The 15482-nt window shown below is 39.1% G+C and overlaps 1 protein-coding gene across 4 annotated transcripts in view; it reads right to left on the reverse strand.

The window, feature by feature from the left end:
* MPPED2 (metallophosphoesterase domain containing 2) overlaps positions 1-15482 on the reverse strand; it is a 164860-nt gene that overhangs the window by 71468 nt on the left and 77910 nt on the right. For all 4 annotated transcript variants that reach the window (XM_015586314.2, XM_006907996.3, XM_015586312.2 and 1 more), the window contains exon 4: positions 11148-11373. In XM_015586314.2, coding sequence (XP_015441800.1) covers positions 11148-11373 — 226 coding nt within the window. The remainder of the gene's footprint in view (positions 1-11147; positions 11374-15482) is intronic.

The following is a 15482-nucleotide window of genomic DNA, read 5'->3' on the forward strand; positions in this document are numbered from 1 at the left end:
TCTCTCTCTCTCTCTCTCTCTCTCTCTTTCTCTCTCTCTCTCTCTCTCTCAGGTTTCCCATTTTCCTATTCATTCTGCTGGACCAACAAGTAAATACTTCTCCTTAAAGAATTATATCTTTTTTTAAGGGAGAAGCTGAATTCGGATAAGAAAAGAAAGTAGTCTTTGCTGTTTCATCTGAAAAAAATCGGAAGTCTGAAAGAATGTTTAGAAACAGAGCCATCATAAGCATGACCTAAAATTCTCATTCTCAAGTGCATTCTCTGTATTAATCTATTTAAATAATGCAAAAGCAAACTCCACAAGTTGAGTTTCTCAAACTTCCTTTTTCAGAGTTTTTTTTCCCCTTAAGTCAAAACATTAAAGGAAAGTAAGTAAAAGAGTGGAGAGGTGGCCAATAATTGCCCAGTGGCATATTTCCAACGAGTTTTGCCATCAACAATTTGATTAGGTTTTAGTCGAGCATCTTTTATTTGTACTGAAAGGATCAAAGCAAGAAGCCTTTTTCTACTGATTCTTCATTCAAAATAAAAATAGAGGCTTGATTATGGCTAAAGGTTGGATTTCCAAATCATTATGACAATAAAAATATTTTATTTTTTTCTAGTTACTGCGTTTGATAATCTTTCTAGAAGCAAGGTACTCCAAGCTATTTCCCATCGTTCATGAAGCCTTGTGTGGAACGAGCGTTTGGTATATCTTACTGGATTGTGTTCAGACTGATATATCCCCAAATTTTAATACATAGAGTAGTTTGAAATATAGTGAGAAAAACAGTAATCTTTAGTTATTAAGCCAGGCAGGCATCAGAGGCAGTTTTATGGGTCATCATGTTGTACATAATATGTAAAAGAAGTTCATAACCAGTTTTAGGAAAGAATGGAAAATCAATGTGTTGACTCTGACCTGTTTTTTTCCCTTACAAACATAGCCTTGGTTTTACTTAGTCTTCCATGCTGATTCACTATAGGTTTATATGAAATTTTATGAAATTTTAGTACCACTTTTTTGTTGTCATTGTGGTCTATACAAAACCCACCATGCCGGACAATAGGTCTGAAAGTATCTAAAATACTCAATAAATATAACCAGCCCCTTCTGATGCTGTCTTGAGAAATTTTATCCTGGGAAGAAATTTAGGCTAGTTCTTAACCACCTTTTAAAAATTGCCTTTTACATACCAAGTGCTTCTCTTCACTGGCTTTTCATTTTTCGCTGTAAATTTCATACTTGGATGTTACTAGTCATAGTAACTCTATTTACACTTTAACCAAGATGATCTTTCCTAATATTACAGCAAAACGGTCTTCCTAAATCTCTTGAATTAATGCAGATTTGTAACTCATCTTTTCTGCTCTTATGGAACGTAGACACATTCTGCTAACCCAGAGACTTTCAAATTTGCCACTAACTTCCTGTGTAAACAGCCCTCATGGAACATTCCACATTCAATTTACAATCCCGATCCAAGATTATCTTTATTTTTCCTGGGTGGAAATGCAGTAGAAGTGTTATTTATAGCTTTAAATTGCTATTCATGTAAATGACCTTAAAAATGTCCATATGTCTTCATTTAACAGACATTTATTTGCCCTTCTTCCATGTCTTTTGACCGGATGCAGCCAATATATGGGATTCCTTTCTTAAATGGTTTCCACTTATCCAGACCATAAGTAATTTGCCATGCACTGTACGATATTTACTTTAAAAAATTCTCTCTCTCTCTCCTCCCTCTCTCTTCCTCCTCCCTTCTCTCTCTCTCTCTCTCTCTCTCTCTCACACACACACACACACACACACACTCACACACACATGAAAAAGAGTAACCTTTTTTTTCTTAGTTGATTTCTCATTTTTGCCGTTTTTGCTTCTCCCCTTCTCCCCTGGCATGCCATCATAAAAAAAAAGGAAAAAGAAAACAAACAAAATAAAAAAAAAATTAGCCATTACCAAAGTACACAATTGTTACCTTTCGGGGAAGAAAATAATACTTACTGATCATTTACTGAGTGCCAGGAACTTAACGTGCATCATCACATTTTAATCCCCGTAAAATATTACTGAATAGTGAAAAAAATAAAGGCTTTGGGGTTGGACTTCCGGTTCTGCAACTTAGGAAATGAGTGTCCTTGGGTGAGTCATTTAACTTCTATAACCTTCAATTTTACTTTCTCCCCAAAGGGGGTAATATTACCTTCTTTATAGGGTTGCTGTGAGGCTTAAAAGTAATGTTATATAAAATACTTATATGTGGGTGATCCTCAATAAATAGTAGTTATTATTATTTGCATACCTATTTGACAGATGAAACTGTGCAAGATGAAATAACCTGCTTAAGAAGGAATATGAGTTCTGAGTGATAAAACTGAGACTCAAGCTCGCTGCAGGCCGCTGCTTTTAAAGGCCAAAGACTGCGGCCTCCATATCACACACTGCCTTGCCCCTTCAGTAGGTACAGCAGAGTTGCAACCGTTTAAATTATGTCTAGTCTGAGGATCAGACCATTCAGGGTACACCCAGAAGTTTGTTGATCTGAGGAACTGATGGTTTAAGGGTAGAGGGAATCAGTAGGAAGAGCTCAACCCAGTTTCAACAAAAACTTCATTGTCAGAGAGATGTCCCTGAGTAAAACATGGTTTGGCCTGCCTCCCAACAAGCCTCCTGTGGGCTTATAGGTGAATCCTTAGGAAAGTGAGTCATGTCATTCAGTGACGGCTCCCTCACAGAACAGCCTAGAAGGGCAGAAGGCTTCTCCCTTGTCCGGCACAGAATACGGCATGGCTTTGAATCATGACTCTACTGTAAAACACTTTGGCAGCATGGATACTCATCACAAGAGGCAGAAGGCACGTCCTGAGGCTGGCTATGCAGAGGCTGTGTCTGGCAGCAGGGGAGCACCTGGTGGAAGTGGCAACCTCCTCACTATGTGCTCCAAAGCCCATCTCATCTGCGTCACAGATCATCGGGTGGATCAAAGGAACCCGCATAGTTACCTGGACTTACTCATGAACACATCTGCGCTATAGGGGAGAAGTGCGCCACAGGAGGGCAGAGAAGCAGCAGTGACTGAAAAACCAGGCAAATATGGGTCAAGACCATCAAGGGGACCGCAATGGACTATCTGGAAATATCTGGAGAAATTCACATCACGCTTTGTGTTCAGAGTAAAAAATGAGAAATTGATGTTTGTCAAATAGCTTGAAAATAAATGGTATAGAATCCACGTGACTTTCATTCAACCCTAAGAATTCGACCACTGAGGAAAGAGAATATCAAATATTTGATAACAGGTTTCTAACGTTCAAAGGACTCGCTGCAGGTCCACCTGGTCTAACTTCCTACCTTTTTTTGCGCTCACTTCTTTTACTACAGCTTACAGAGGCAGTGGCCAAGGCTAACAGAAACTTCCATAGCTGCTCACTACATGGAGATAAGGCATCTGGGGTAAAGAAAGGACAATTAAGAGCTTAAAAACACTGTCGGAGCCTTTCTTTGAAAACTCTCACTGCCTTCAAGTGAAGTGTGTCCAACCGCTCTCATTCCTCACCTTTAGTAAACCATATTCACCTAGAGAGATGCTGCTATGCTTTCCATATTTCTGAACATTCAAGAAGGATCTAGATATGTTTATGAAGCTCATGGACATAATTTAGCACTTTGTGTGCTTTCATTATTGTCTACCATCTCTATTCCTCCTTATCGATGCATGGCTATGGTAAGTCGTGTATTGGAAATAGTTTCCTTTTGCAACTGGAAGTCTCATTCATGTAGACCTTCATTCCATCAGCCATAGACACATCTCTACCACCACTACCCTCATTCATTCATTCATTCATTCGGCAGATGTGGACTGAGCATCCACTGTGTGCCAGTAGTGGGCTAGCCTAGGGGAGACACAGAGGACAAAGCTGGCAGGTTCCTGTCCTCATGGAGCTTTATAGCCACTGCATAATCTTCTATTCACCAGCAGCAACTCTGGGTTAAACGCAGCCTGTCAATGTAACATAAAAAAATGAAAGAACATTCAGTAGCCAGCCAGTTAGGGCTCAGTGTGAAGGCCCAGGTCTTCTTGGTGGCTAGGTGCCTGGGCTCACGTCATGCCCAACTTCAGTGGGAGCATATGGCCAGCACTTCCTTCTTGGTGCATACACTCAGGGTTGCTGTCTCTCTCACCTGTTACTTGGTGCTTCAGAGGGGAAAAGCAACATGCGCCTAATACTTGCTCCCTGTGATAGGTGTACAGAGGAAACGGAAGCTGTCTCCACGGAGCGGAAAGACCAAAATGAGCTGATCCCTGTTTTATGACACACTGAAATGTAGGTGTTTCATTTTTAAACATCTAGGTTCTGGAGCACACCATATAAAAGATACTGGATCATTCCTTTGTTCTGTCCCCTCGACATTCCTATTTTCTCTCTGCAAGCTTCTTACCATTTAAACGTGAGAGCTCCTGAAAAGTACTGGCCTGGATTTCTGTAAGCCCTTTTGATGAGTAGCTGGAAACAGCCACATCTTCTAAGTGCAGGTCAAAGAGTAGAGAGACATCTGTGGTTACTAGGATATTCTGGCTTAGTCTAAAGAACTCAGCAAAGAAACTTGATTCTACTATCACTCCCCAAACTAACTCTGTGACTTTGGGCAAGTCATCTTCTCTGTCGAAAACTCTGTCTTGGTCTTCTCTGTCAAAAGGCAGCAATGCTGAGTAGAAGATGACACATAAACACTCGTAAATGCTGACTGTTATTATTGTCATTATTATTATTATTAACTCTGCTTATCTTAAATGTTTAGAATTTTATTTTTCCCATCAAGTGGAATCCACTTAGAGATTTACTTAGTTAGCTTCTAATAGAGTAGGCACCGTGCAAATCCGCAGAGGGTTCTTGCCGTGAACCCGAATAAGATTTGGTCAGGCTGGTGGGGTACCTGAGGCTTAGCTGGGGAAGAACACTATAGATGCCAAACTCAAACTGCGAAAGAAACTCGAGGCTCAACAGGGTTCCCCCCAATCCGCTACCCCGCAGTAGATCTCTTCCTGGAAGTGTGTCTGACACACTAGAATTTTTTAAATTTTAATTAGAATTGTTGTGAAGCCCAAATGAGGTAACGCATGCGAAAGTTCTCTGAGTGCAATGCCATCTTAATGTAAGTTTATTATTGTCATTTGCTACTGGAGTTTGTCTCTCAGAATGCACATGCGGGCAAAAATTTAAAGTTATGCCGATGGCTGATATTAAGCGTAACTGAATGCACATGAACACTTCTATGCCAAATATGTCTACATAACCACCACCACACATCAGATAAAGGTACCACAACAGGCTTTATAGGTTTGGACAGAGTGTGCAGAAAGGGACTAGCTGGATCTAACATCACAAGCTCTGCATAAACTGGCTTTCAAATTGGTTATTTACTGATATGTCTATCAATGGGAGGTAGGAAGCAAAGTGATCGGATTTGCTTTCTCCTTTTTCAAATAAACAGGGCAGTTGTTAAACCAGAAGTGAATCTGATCCCGTGCGGCTTTCAGAGCAGTTGGCTGCATTCTGAAACAGGCAAAAATGTAAACAGAGCCTGAAACTCTAGAGCAGGCAGAACAGCCATAGGTTTCATAATGGAAGAGTCTACGGGTCCGGAGCCAAGGAAAATGAAATGATAGCCTGGGCCTTTAAACAGAATCATGTAAAAGCAGAGTGCATATTTGTTTAACACACACACACACACACACACACACACACACACGCACACGCACGCACACACACAACCTTTTTCTGTGCCAATACCTTTCTGAACCTTCCTGAATACAAGCCGGAGAACGTGGTACAGAACCAATATTGTTTGTATAGTTCTCATTCTTTAGTGTGAAAATACTTTTCCTGTTGAGCGTGGAGATGTTTTCTTTCTTTCTTCTTCTTTCTTTCTTTTTTTTCTTTTTTTTTTTTGGCTTAAGTTAATTACAAAGTATGACTGTGAAAAAAAAATAAATGAGCTCATACCACCCATCCCCATATCTGAATTCTATCATAGGAGTTGTCGATTGGTTTTCTAATCCTCTCACTCAATGTCTGCTGTTAATTTGTTTGCTATTTCAAGAACTTGAAGATTGTCAGCAAAATACATGATGCATTACAAAACTTATAACTGGAAATAAAAGCATCTGAAGTTTTTCTGACAGGGTAAACATAAAGTACTATCGCACTGATCAGAACAAGGCAACGTGAGCATCGCTGTACCTATTGGTATGCGAGCACATCGTAAAGGCTGCAGAGGGCACAATCAACATTTAACTCCTACTTTGAAAAATGCTGAGAAAATTACATCTAAATGAATGAATGAACTCAACATCTTTAGGATCCGAAATGAGGAGAAGAATGAAGGGGGAACAAATATATCCTGCTCACACTTGTTTGAAAATGCATCTTAATGGGCTTTCCCTCGCTATTTCAGCCATTGTAGAAGGACACTGCCTAGGCCCAATCTAATTCTCCTGCTGCAGAAGTTAAGGCACTTCCTCCACAGTTACTAAATCTGACAAATTACACCTGGGTCTACTCTCACATGAAAAAGCATGCTCTTTGTTCCTGACCCCGTGGTCAGCGTAGAGATCAAATTCCTGGACATTGGAAAGCCCCACTCATATTCATTAAAAGCCACGGGAGACCAGCTCTGCATTTCTGTTCAACAGAGGAATGAGGGGCAGGCTGTTGCTGGACAATACAACTGCTCTGCTCAGGTCTGAGAAATATAGACTTTTTAGTTTTTACAGTGTGGCTGCTGATTTGTTAGTACCTAGATTTTTTTCCACACAGCATCTTAGTATCAAAAGAGTAGCAGTCGAAATCAGAAAAAAAAGAAGGGTCTAGTCGATATTTAAATGCCAGGTCCCACCAGTGAGTTTACCGAAACCTGCTTGCACTAAAATGCTGGCTACAGATCAGTAACCAAAAATACAAAGATGACTTTAAAATTCCACCTCCTTTCTACCTTGGCCAGACAGGCAGTTAATTACCACAGTGGCTAATATTTGACAGATTAGAATTTTGTCTCCTCTTTCTAACCGTACTTAGATCTTGGAAAAGACATTACAGAACTGAGAGTGATCATAAAGCGGAAATGAGGACTCATCTTGCGGAGAGTATCCACTCAGGGGACACGAGAAATCCACAAGCTTTCCTGTTGTGACAGCAAAGACCTGGGCAGACCTAACTGCCTGGAAACTCAAGACCCTCTTCTTCTGTCCCTCTAAGAGGGAAAGAAAAACATAACAGCACAAGTTAAGAAAAAATGTGACTGAACTGCTACTCCCAAAGATGACAACACATCACACCTGATTCCTTTCTTCAAGATTCTTGGAAAAACGAGATGGTGAAGGATACATACAGAAGCCACAGAACCTGCCATAAGGCCTCCTGAGGCAGGGGTGCCTCTAGGAATACGTCAACACTTGCGCTTCTTCCAAGGACAACGCATCCCACTTACAACTTCTTCGATAGAGACCACCGAATTTTCCCAGACCTACCAAAGCACAAACAAATCCTCTTCCTTGGGAGTCTAAGAAGGACCACAGTGCACTCCAATTGTAAACATGCATGAATACTCTGGAGTGTTGTAAGTTATTTTCTGCATACAAATTCCTGCTAAATTGTAAATTAAGAGATACTGCTTTAATTCTCTCTGATCTTTCGGAAGCTTTCAGCCTTGCTACACGTTATAAACATGAATATGGGCTAATATTCCTTTTCTATATTGAGACCAAGTCACGATCCACATTTTTTTACATACATGAGTTACAGCTAACTTCCTGGTCAGATGGCAATTACTTTTGGGAAACTTATAACAGAATGAAAATCTTTAGTATCAAGGTTATGTTGATTTGTTTTTAAATTAAAACCACTAGCAATATGACCTAATCAGAACTTACTATTTCCTCCAAAAAAGTCATTGGAAAAGCATGGAAATCAAACTTAAATTTTGGTTTACATTATTTTAGGGTTGCAATATCTAATGAGTTACTAAGTAAGCATTCACCTATGAGCGAATCTCAGGGATGGAAAAACCTAACTTCTGAAGGGAGAAAAGTGGTAGCTTGGCTTCTAGTCAAATTCTTAATAGTCAGAGAGGTTAAAAATTGTACAAAACCTTAAAAGAATCAAGCATGCTCGCAAATATGTTTACTCTTTGAAGATTCTGATTTGATGGCCATTTAAGTGCTATATGAGAGAGACTTGGGCAGACTTCATTGCCCCTGTTTTTACCAATAGAGAAGTTAAGTAATTCGCCTATGTCACCCAATCAGCAGAGGCTAACCTGGAGCTAGAACCCACCCCACCAGATTCAAAGTACAACAATCTTCATTCAAAGTGGAGAAAGGTGTAAAGCATATATTAGTAATAGCTAACACTTCTCAAATACTTTATGCCAGGAAGCCTTCTGCATGCTGTGGATGCATTAACACATTTTTCTTCCTAACAACCATGTGAGGGAAGTAATGTTACTATCTCCCACTTTAAAGATGAGAAAACAGATGTATGGAGCGCTTCAGAAAATCACTCCAGGTCCCACGGCTGAATAAGTGAGAGAGCTGGGAAAATCTGTCCTCTCTGCACAGAAATGCTAATATAGGCATTCTTAAATTATCGTTCAGATTATGAGCAGTCCTGGGAATATTAATTTTAACAAAAGAACTTACATGGTGAGATCTAAACTACTGATGCCTCCAAAATATAGGAGGAAACTAAAATTTCCTTTTCATCAACCTCTCTATTCTTGGCCAAAAAACAAAGTAGCAACAATTCCAATGGGTGAGACAAATTCCATGTAAGGATCTCCCTCATCACAAGGAGGTGCTAGGCAAGAAACAGTTCGAAATCCCAACAAATTATGTATAAAGAGAACTTCAGGGTAACATTTCAGATGACTAATGCTGCCTAATTTTTTGACTTTACCATCCTTCTCAATATTAAAATTAAAAATTTATGAATGATATGAATCCAGCCCAGACATAAACTTTGCCCAAAGTTTATACCACCACCAAAAACGAATTATCCCCCATCGCATCACATATTTAAATTACTATGCCTTTTTCTTTCTTTTTTTTTTCTTTTTTTTTAATTTCTTGAAATGCTGCAAGATCTGCCCAGGATCCAAAATCACTCCCTCATTCATCATAGCCATCATCTGATTTAGATAAACCAGATCCTAAACATGTTTGAATCTGCTCAGATAACGGAGGAAGTTTGTCTGCTGTCATCATTTTGGCAACTATCAATCCAGGGATCTCACAAAGTCCTGCTTGTTCAGGAAGAGCCTTCAATCTTCTGTGCCCTTTGAAGATTTTTCAAAAATCATCTGAAGTTATTGAAAAAAATGATCGTAACTCCACGTAGAGCTTCTCTGCCAGAGGACATTCCTCAACACAAGGCAGTCACTAAGAAACAGGCCGTAAAGCTGGAAAAGCTCGTTCCCTCCTGCCTTTACACACAAACGCTCATAACAACATCCTACACTACCCTGAGATCTGTTTTCAGATTTCTGTGTGATAAAACTAATTTGTTTTTATCTCTTTGCCTTTTACCACCTTTTCACATATAAAAAAATTAACCAACATACGTTAATAAAGCTGGATGTAACCACAGCAGACGATAACCACCAGTTACTGCACCACCGCCACCATCGTCACCACCACCTGTGCCATGTCCTGTACTGTCATCAGACTCCACTTAGAACGCTACCATTTAGTATCTGTGTGATTCCTGGGCAGTTACTTAACCTTTCTGCGTCTAAGTTTTCTCATCTGCCAAATGAGAATCCTAATAGTACCCATTTCTTAAAGGTATTTTAAAGAAAATGAGACGATAGCCATAAAGGACTTAAAATAGTGCCTGGCATAAAGTAAAGACTCAATTAAGAGTTCACAATCATTGCCACGTTGATTTTAAACACAAATGCACTTCCTGTAAAGCTAGAAAAAAATATTTACAGAAAATATCTCAACTTTCTATTCTACAGAGGACAAAGTAAACTGTTGAATTGGGTGGCCAATTTGAATTTATTCTGTCCTCCTCCAGCTTTATCTGCAACGCCTAGGGCAGGACTGAGATACTTTTCCAGGTTGGGTGAGTAAAAGTTAATATGGAGCTCTCAAAAAGTAAATAAATAAATAAATAGATAGATAGATAGATAGATAAAAATCCAAGACTTCTTTTATACTGATCTTCTAACAGTCCCATTTTAAAGATGAAAAAACTGACTTTGGAGGTTCAAGTTCACAAATACTTAGTGGCAGAGCCGAGACCAGAAAGAGCGGTAATTAAGCAAACCACAAGGTACTCTTTTAAATCCATTGCAAACATCATCTAATTTAATTTCATAATAACCCTCTAAAGTAGGTATTATTTTCACCCTCTTAGAGATGCAGAAACTGAGGCTCATCCTCTTTGAATTAACTTCTTCATAACCAGACAATTAACAACTGATAAAGGCAAGATCAAAATGCTTCCTGTCTAGCTCCCCAAAATATGCACCTGCTTCAAGTTTTCTAGAGCTCAATGCTGAGAACTCCAGTACTGAGCTCTCAATCTGTGACTTCCAAACTGTCTGTGCATCATTCTCCTATGGGGAGCTTTGAAAAAAAAAAAAAACAGATTACTGGGCTTCACCTCAGGAAGGAGAATCAGAGTCTCAGAGGATAGGGTTTCAAAATCTGTATTTCTTCAGAGTTGGTCAGATGATTCTGATATGTAGCCAGAATTGAGAAACCTTAATCTAAGAAAGGTATTTTATGAGAGCTTCCACCATAAAATGAGAGGGAAATGAGTTACTTAAGGCTGGTGGAATGTTCAGAGTAGCTAAATCTTCTTGAAAGGGAACAGTGGTGATGGTCCCTCCAGTCCTGCTGTGTCCCACAAATACCCATGCAGCCCCACGCACATCTGCTAAAGTCCTACTTGCCTAAACACATCTGCATCACAATGAAAACAAGCACTGCCCTTTGCAGCAGTGCCGGACTATGTGTTATGCTGGAAATACAGCAATAATGTTTCGTTCAGCCTTATCTTTTTCATTTGAAGCACCTAAGTCTGCAACATGCTTTCTTAGTCCTGAGCGGGAAAGAAACGGAGGGGAAGACTGTTGGAATGAACACTTACCAAGGTGCACCGTATATCCTGAATCCCTTCACTGTTACCTCGGAGTCTTGTAAGTAAATACTGTTTGTCAGGAGGGACTGAACGTTGTCAAAGTCCTCTGGTTTCAATTTGGACACAGAGGGGAAACGGTAGTAGTCCTGTTTAACAAGGTCTGCCATGAATTCCTTATCAAATGTCAGTTCGTGATTCCCAGCAATCACTATTTTATATTCATATGGCAGGTTTCCTGAAATAAGAAAAGAGAGCACCAATTAGCACGTTCATTTCCCATTATGAAGAACAGCCGCCGAGACTGTGTGATTAGCAGACGGTATACACAAATGAAATAGCTCATGCATTCCTTTATATTTCCATGGGAACCAAAATTTATGACTACTCCTTTATGCTAACAAAAATGACAATAAACAGGAGATGGAAAGCTGCTAAGAAGCTAAAAAGCTACTAAGAAGACATTAAGTTTTCTAGTTCCATTTCTCTCTTCTGTATACTACAGATTCACTGTGCCGAATCCACGCTGTGATGAATCCAGCAAAAAGCACTTTAATCACGATTTTTAAAAAAGGTCTGGACTTGGTTTGGTCCTCAAAAAATAAGCCAATCACATTGTAAGGCATATAAATATAGAACTATCATGTTGTACATCTGAAACTAATATAATATCGAATGCCATCTACACTTTAATAAAAAAAAAATAAGCCGACCGACTATTCTTAACAACTCAGATAACTGCTAGATTTTTAGTATATCCCTCATACAAAAGACATGGCATAGCCCAGCATTCCACAATTTACATAAATTCAAAACTACATGGTACAATTTCATACTGCAAGTTAAAGTTTATCTTCTGGCTTATAAATTAAAAAAAAAAAAACATTAATAACGCTGCCTCCCCCCATTAGAAGGCTAACTTTCCATCCATTGGGGATGGGAAAAGAAATTGTAAAGCTTAACCCCCTTTTAATATTTATGGTATGGAAATGTGAGTTCTCGATGTGTGCTTTTTATGCAAAAGTTTCCCGATCAAAATGAGATAATTCTGGGAAGAAGAATGAAAGCTATAAAGGAAAACCCAAACACCAGACTTCTGCATAGATTTATAATGTTTGAATAAAGTACGGATCATACATATTAATAACTCACCGTGATGCTATAAGAACCAAAATCCAAAGGGAGATAGTGCCCGGCAGCTGTCCCCATCCTGAAATTAATGCCCTTTTCTATTCATTTTCATTATCCATCCCTCAAGCCTTACCGCTGGGCTGCTGCTCATTTTATTTTATTTCATTTCATTTTATTTTTGAGAGGAAATAGGGCAGGACAATGGTGCCTATAATTCCAGCTTCCCAAGACTCCTGGATGCAATGCAAAATTAATGTTTCCTGTTATTCCAGGAAGAATGAAAGTTACCACTAGCAGGAATCTGGATACACTTGTAAGAACTGGTCCTTACCAGCAGGTCAGAGTCAATGATTTAATTAATGAAGCTTAGTGGGGAAGAGAATTATATTTTGGGGGGAGGGGCAAATTTTGTCATAAATCCATTTAGATCTTAGCAATGCAAACTACAGAGAATACACTGTAAGGTCCACAATCCCAGCAGCACGCTGCAAACCTATCTGCTAACACTGAAGCGATTTTTAAGATTGCCGGAATATGCCTTGAGACGCTACTGGTTTTTCTTTAGCTTTCACTTTTTAGGTTTCTAACAGTAATAAAATTATATATATAGGGGAGGCTGAAGAGAGACATGAAAGTATACAGAGAATAACACTGTAGAACAATGAAATTGAAAATACTGTGGCCAAGTGTCAATGGGTATCCTTGACTACTAGCCCACAATGTTGTGTGACATGCTTTTGCTCTCAGTTATTTGCAAGGTGAACAGCTCATGGAAAACAGGAAGCTTCTCTCAAATGCATGTTTATGCGAGTTTACAATTTTCACTAGCATAAGGCAGTAAGGAGTGTGATTACGTTGCAAGCTACTTGGATAGTATGATATTTTGCACAATTCCCTGCACTTAAAATACAGATGAAAGATGTATTAACAGGATGCAAATTCCCAGCACTGCACACACTGGCAATTTGTGAGATGCCCCACAACTCTAATATCATGGCTCCATGACCCTACCGGCTTAATAGCTCACCCCAAGATTCACCTGTGCTCCCAAGACCAGAATGGGCTGAAACATTTTTCCTGGACGGTAATCTGTTCCAAGCAGGTCCTACCAGCGTGAATCTTTCAGCAACTCTATTTGTACAAGTCACGCTGTAGCTGCCCGGTTCCCTTTTAATCATTCATGATGATAGACTCACTGTAAACCATTTCTTTATGCACCACTGCTCTTGCAAGAGGGCTTGGCTTCTTGCTTTTTCCATTTTAGAGCTTTGGTTCAGAAATGGCACGGGTGAGACTAGGAAATAAGGGAAAGGAAGTACATTTTTCCCCTTCAGACCAATTTAAAAAAAAAAAAAAAGTAAAACTGCTGCAAAGTAAATCTTCCTCAGGAAGACAGGACTCCTCGGTGTCTTTTAAATCAAATTTGGAGACTTGACATAAAGAAGTAGCCACCAAAATGAACAGCCGCAGAAACAGTGATGATATTTACACATTGCCAACAAACTCATCTCTTTCCGAGAATCCAATAGTAGTTTCCGACTTCCATTTTCTGTTACCTATGTTATGAGATTGTCTGATATATTTTCTTTTCTGCTGAACTGACCTTTCATCTATAATCTGCCAACCTTTATGTTTTATATGAAAAGTGTAAGCAGGGCAGCTGACAAATCTCCTGTTACTTGATGGCATTTTAGCTTTTTTTACAGACTAGATTAATTTGGAAGGCTCTGCAGTGAAGCTCCAAACTTCTTGGTATTCAAATAGTATCATTTTAAAATTGTCAAAGAGGTGCCTGCTTTTATTCATTTTACTCAGATCAACCCATGGAAGCCGACCTGCCTGAATAAAAGAATCAAAGCCATATTACAATTTTTCCGGCATGGAAAAATTCTTGCTTCTAATGACCTAAAGAACTATACAGCTAACCAGTTCCATCTTTCCCAACATATGCTATATATTCTATTGGTGATATACAAGATTATGTTAGGTGAAATAGAGATGAACTTTTGGCAAAATGTCAGTTTTATATGTTTTAAAAACACATATTTGAAAAAAATACAATATAACAGCACAAGTAATGATACATAGCTTCGTTTTTCTATTTTTCATTTCTATTTTCACTTTTCTATTTTTATATAGATGAGATGATTTAAACAAAAATATTGAGCAAATAATTGTACAGATAATTCACAGATATGGCAAAGTGATGACTGTAGCAAACGAATGAATATATGTTGCAAACTAGCCCATCAGTTCAAGTTAGAGCTATAGACCATAAGTGAGACCATAAGCTCTTGGAGGCAACAATTAAGTCTTATTCTAATCTGTCTCTTCTATTATATCTGTATTGCCTAGTGGTGTCACACAAATAGATGCTCACTTAAAAACTGAAGGATAATGAAAGTCAACTGGGTTTTCACTGCTACTCTACATTTCTAATCATCCCACACCCTTGCCACTGACTATTCTCTAAGCAGCCATTACAAAACTTTTCCAGGTTCTTGTCTAGCTCCCAGTCTCCTTTTGACTCTCCAACTGGCATACAATGTGTCCTCTACCTCACGGTAGTCTCCCTTTACTTCTTCATGTTTACTTTCCTATCACTCTGTCTGTTTGTATCTTCTCATCTTTCTAATAATTGGCCTCAATCCCACTCCTCCCATTCCCACTGGCATTTTCCTTTTCCAGATGTCACTCTCTATTTAAGCCTCCTCCTTAGTGAGTTTATGTTTACCCACCCCAAGGAAACAAAAATAAGCTGCCCTACACACACACACACACACACACACGCCCCTCACATACAATCCTAAACAATCCCTAACCTTTCTTCTTCTTTGAGATGCTTTCTCATTTCACTTCTAAACTTCTGGAAAGAGGATTCCAGAATCTTGCAGCTAGTAGGCCACATTTGGCCCACAGATATATTATAGTTAGCCCTCGACTGTGTCTTATTTTAAAAAAAAAATGAATTAAGTTTTAGAAATCAGGAGATACCATACAAAAAAATTCTGGGTTTCTAATTTCCTTAGAAAATCAAAAGATCAGGCAACACTGGCCTCCAATGTGCCACAGACCTCCCCAATCCCTATTACTTCTCACGCATGACCCACTTGTCATGTTTGTGTTGCCCGAGGGGCCGCTCTATTATTTGAAATAGCAATTTAGGGACAAATAGTTACTCGGAATTTACCAAATACAATTTGGCTTCTGTTTCTA

The sequence above is a fragment of the Pteropus alecto genome, unplaced genomic scaffold (genome assembly GCF_000325575.1).
Source record: "Pteropus alecto unplaced genomic scaffold, ASM32557v1 scaffold71, whole genome shotgun sequence".
NCBI lineage: Eukaryota > Metazoa > Chordata > Mammalia > Chiroptera > Pteropodidae > Pteropus > Pteropus alecto.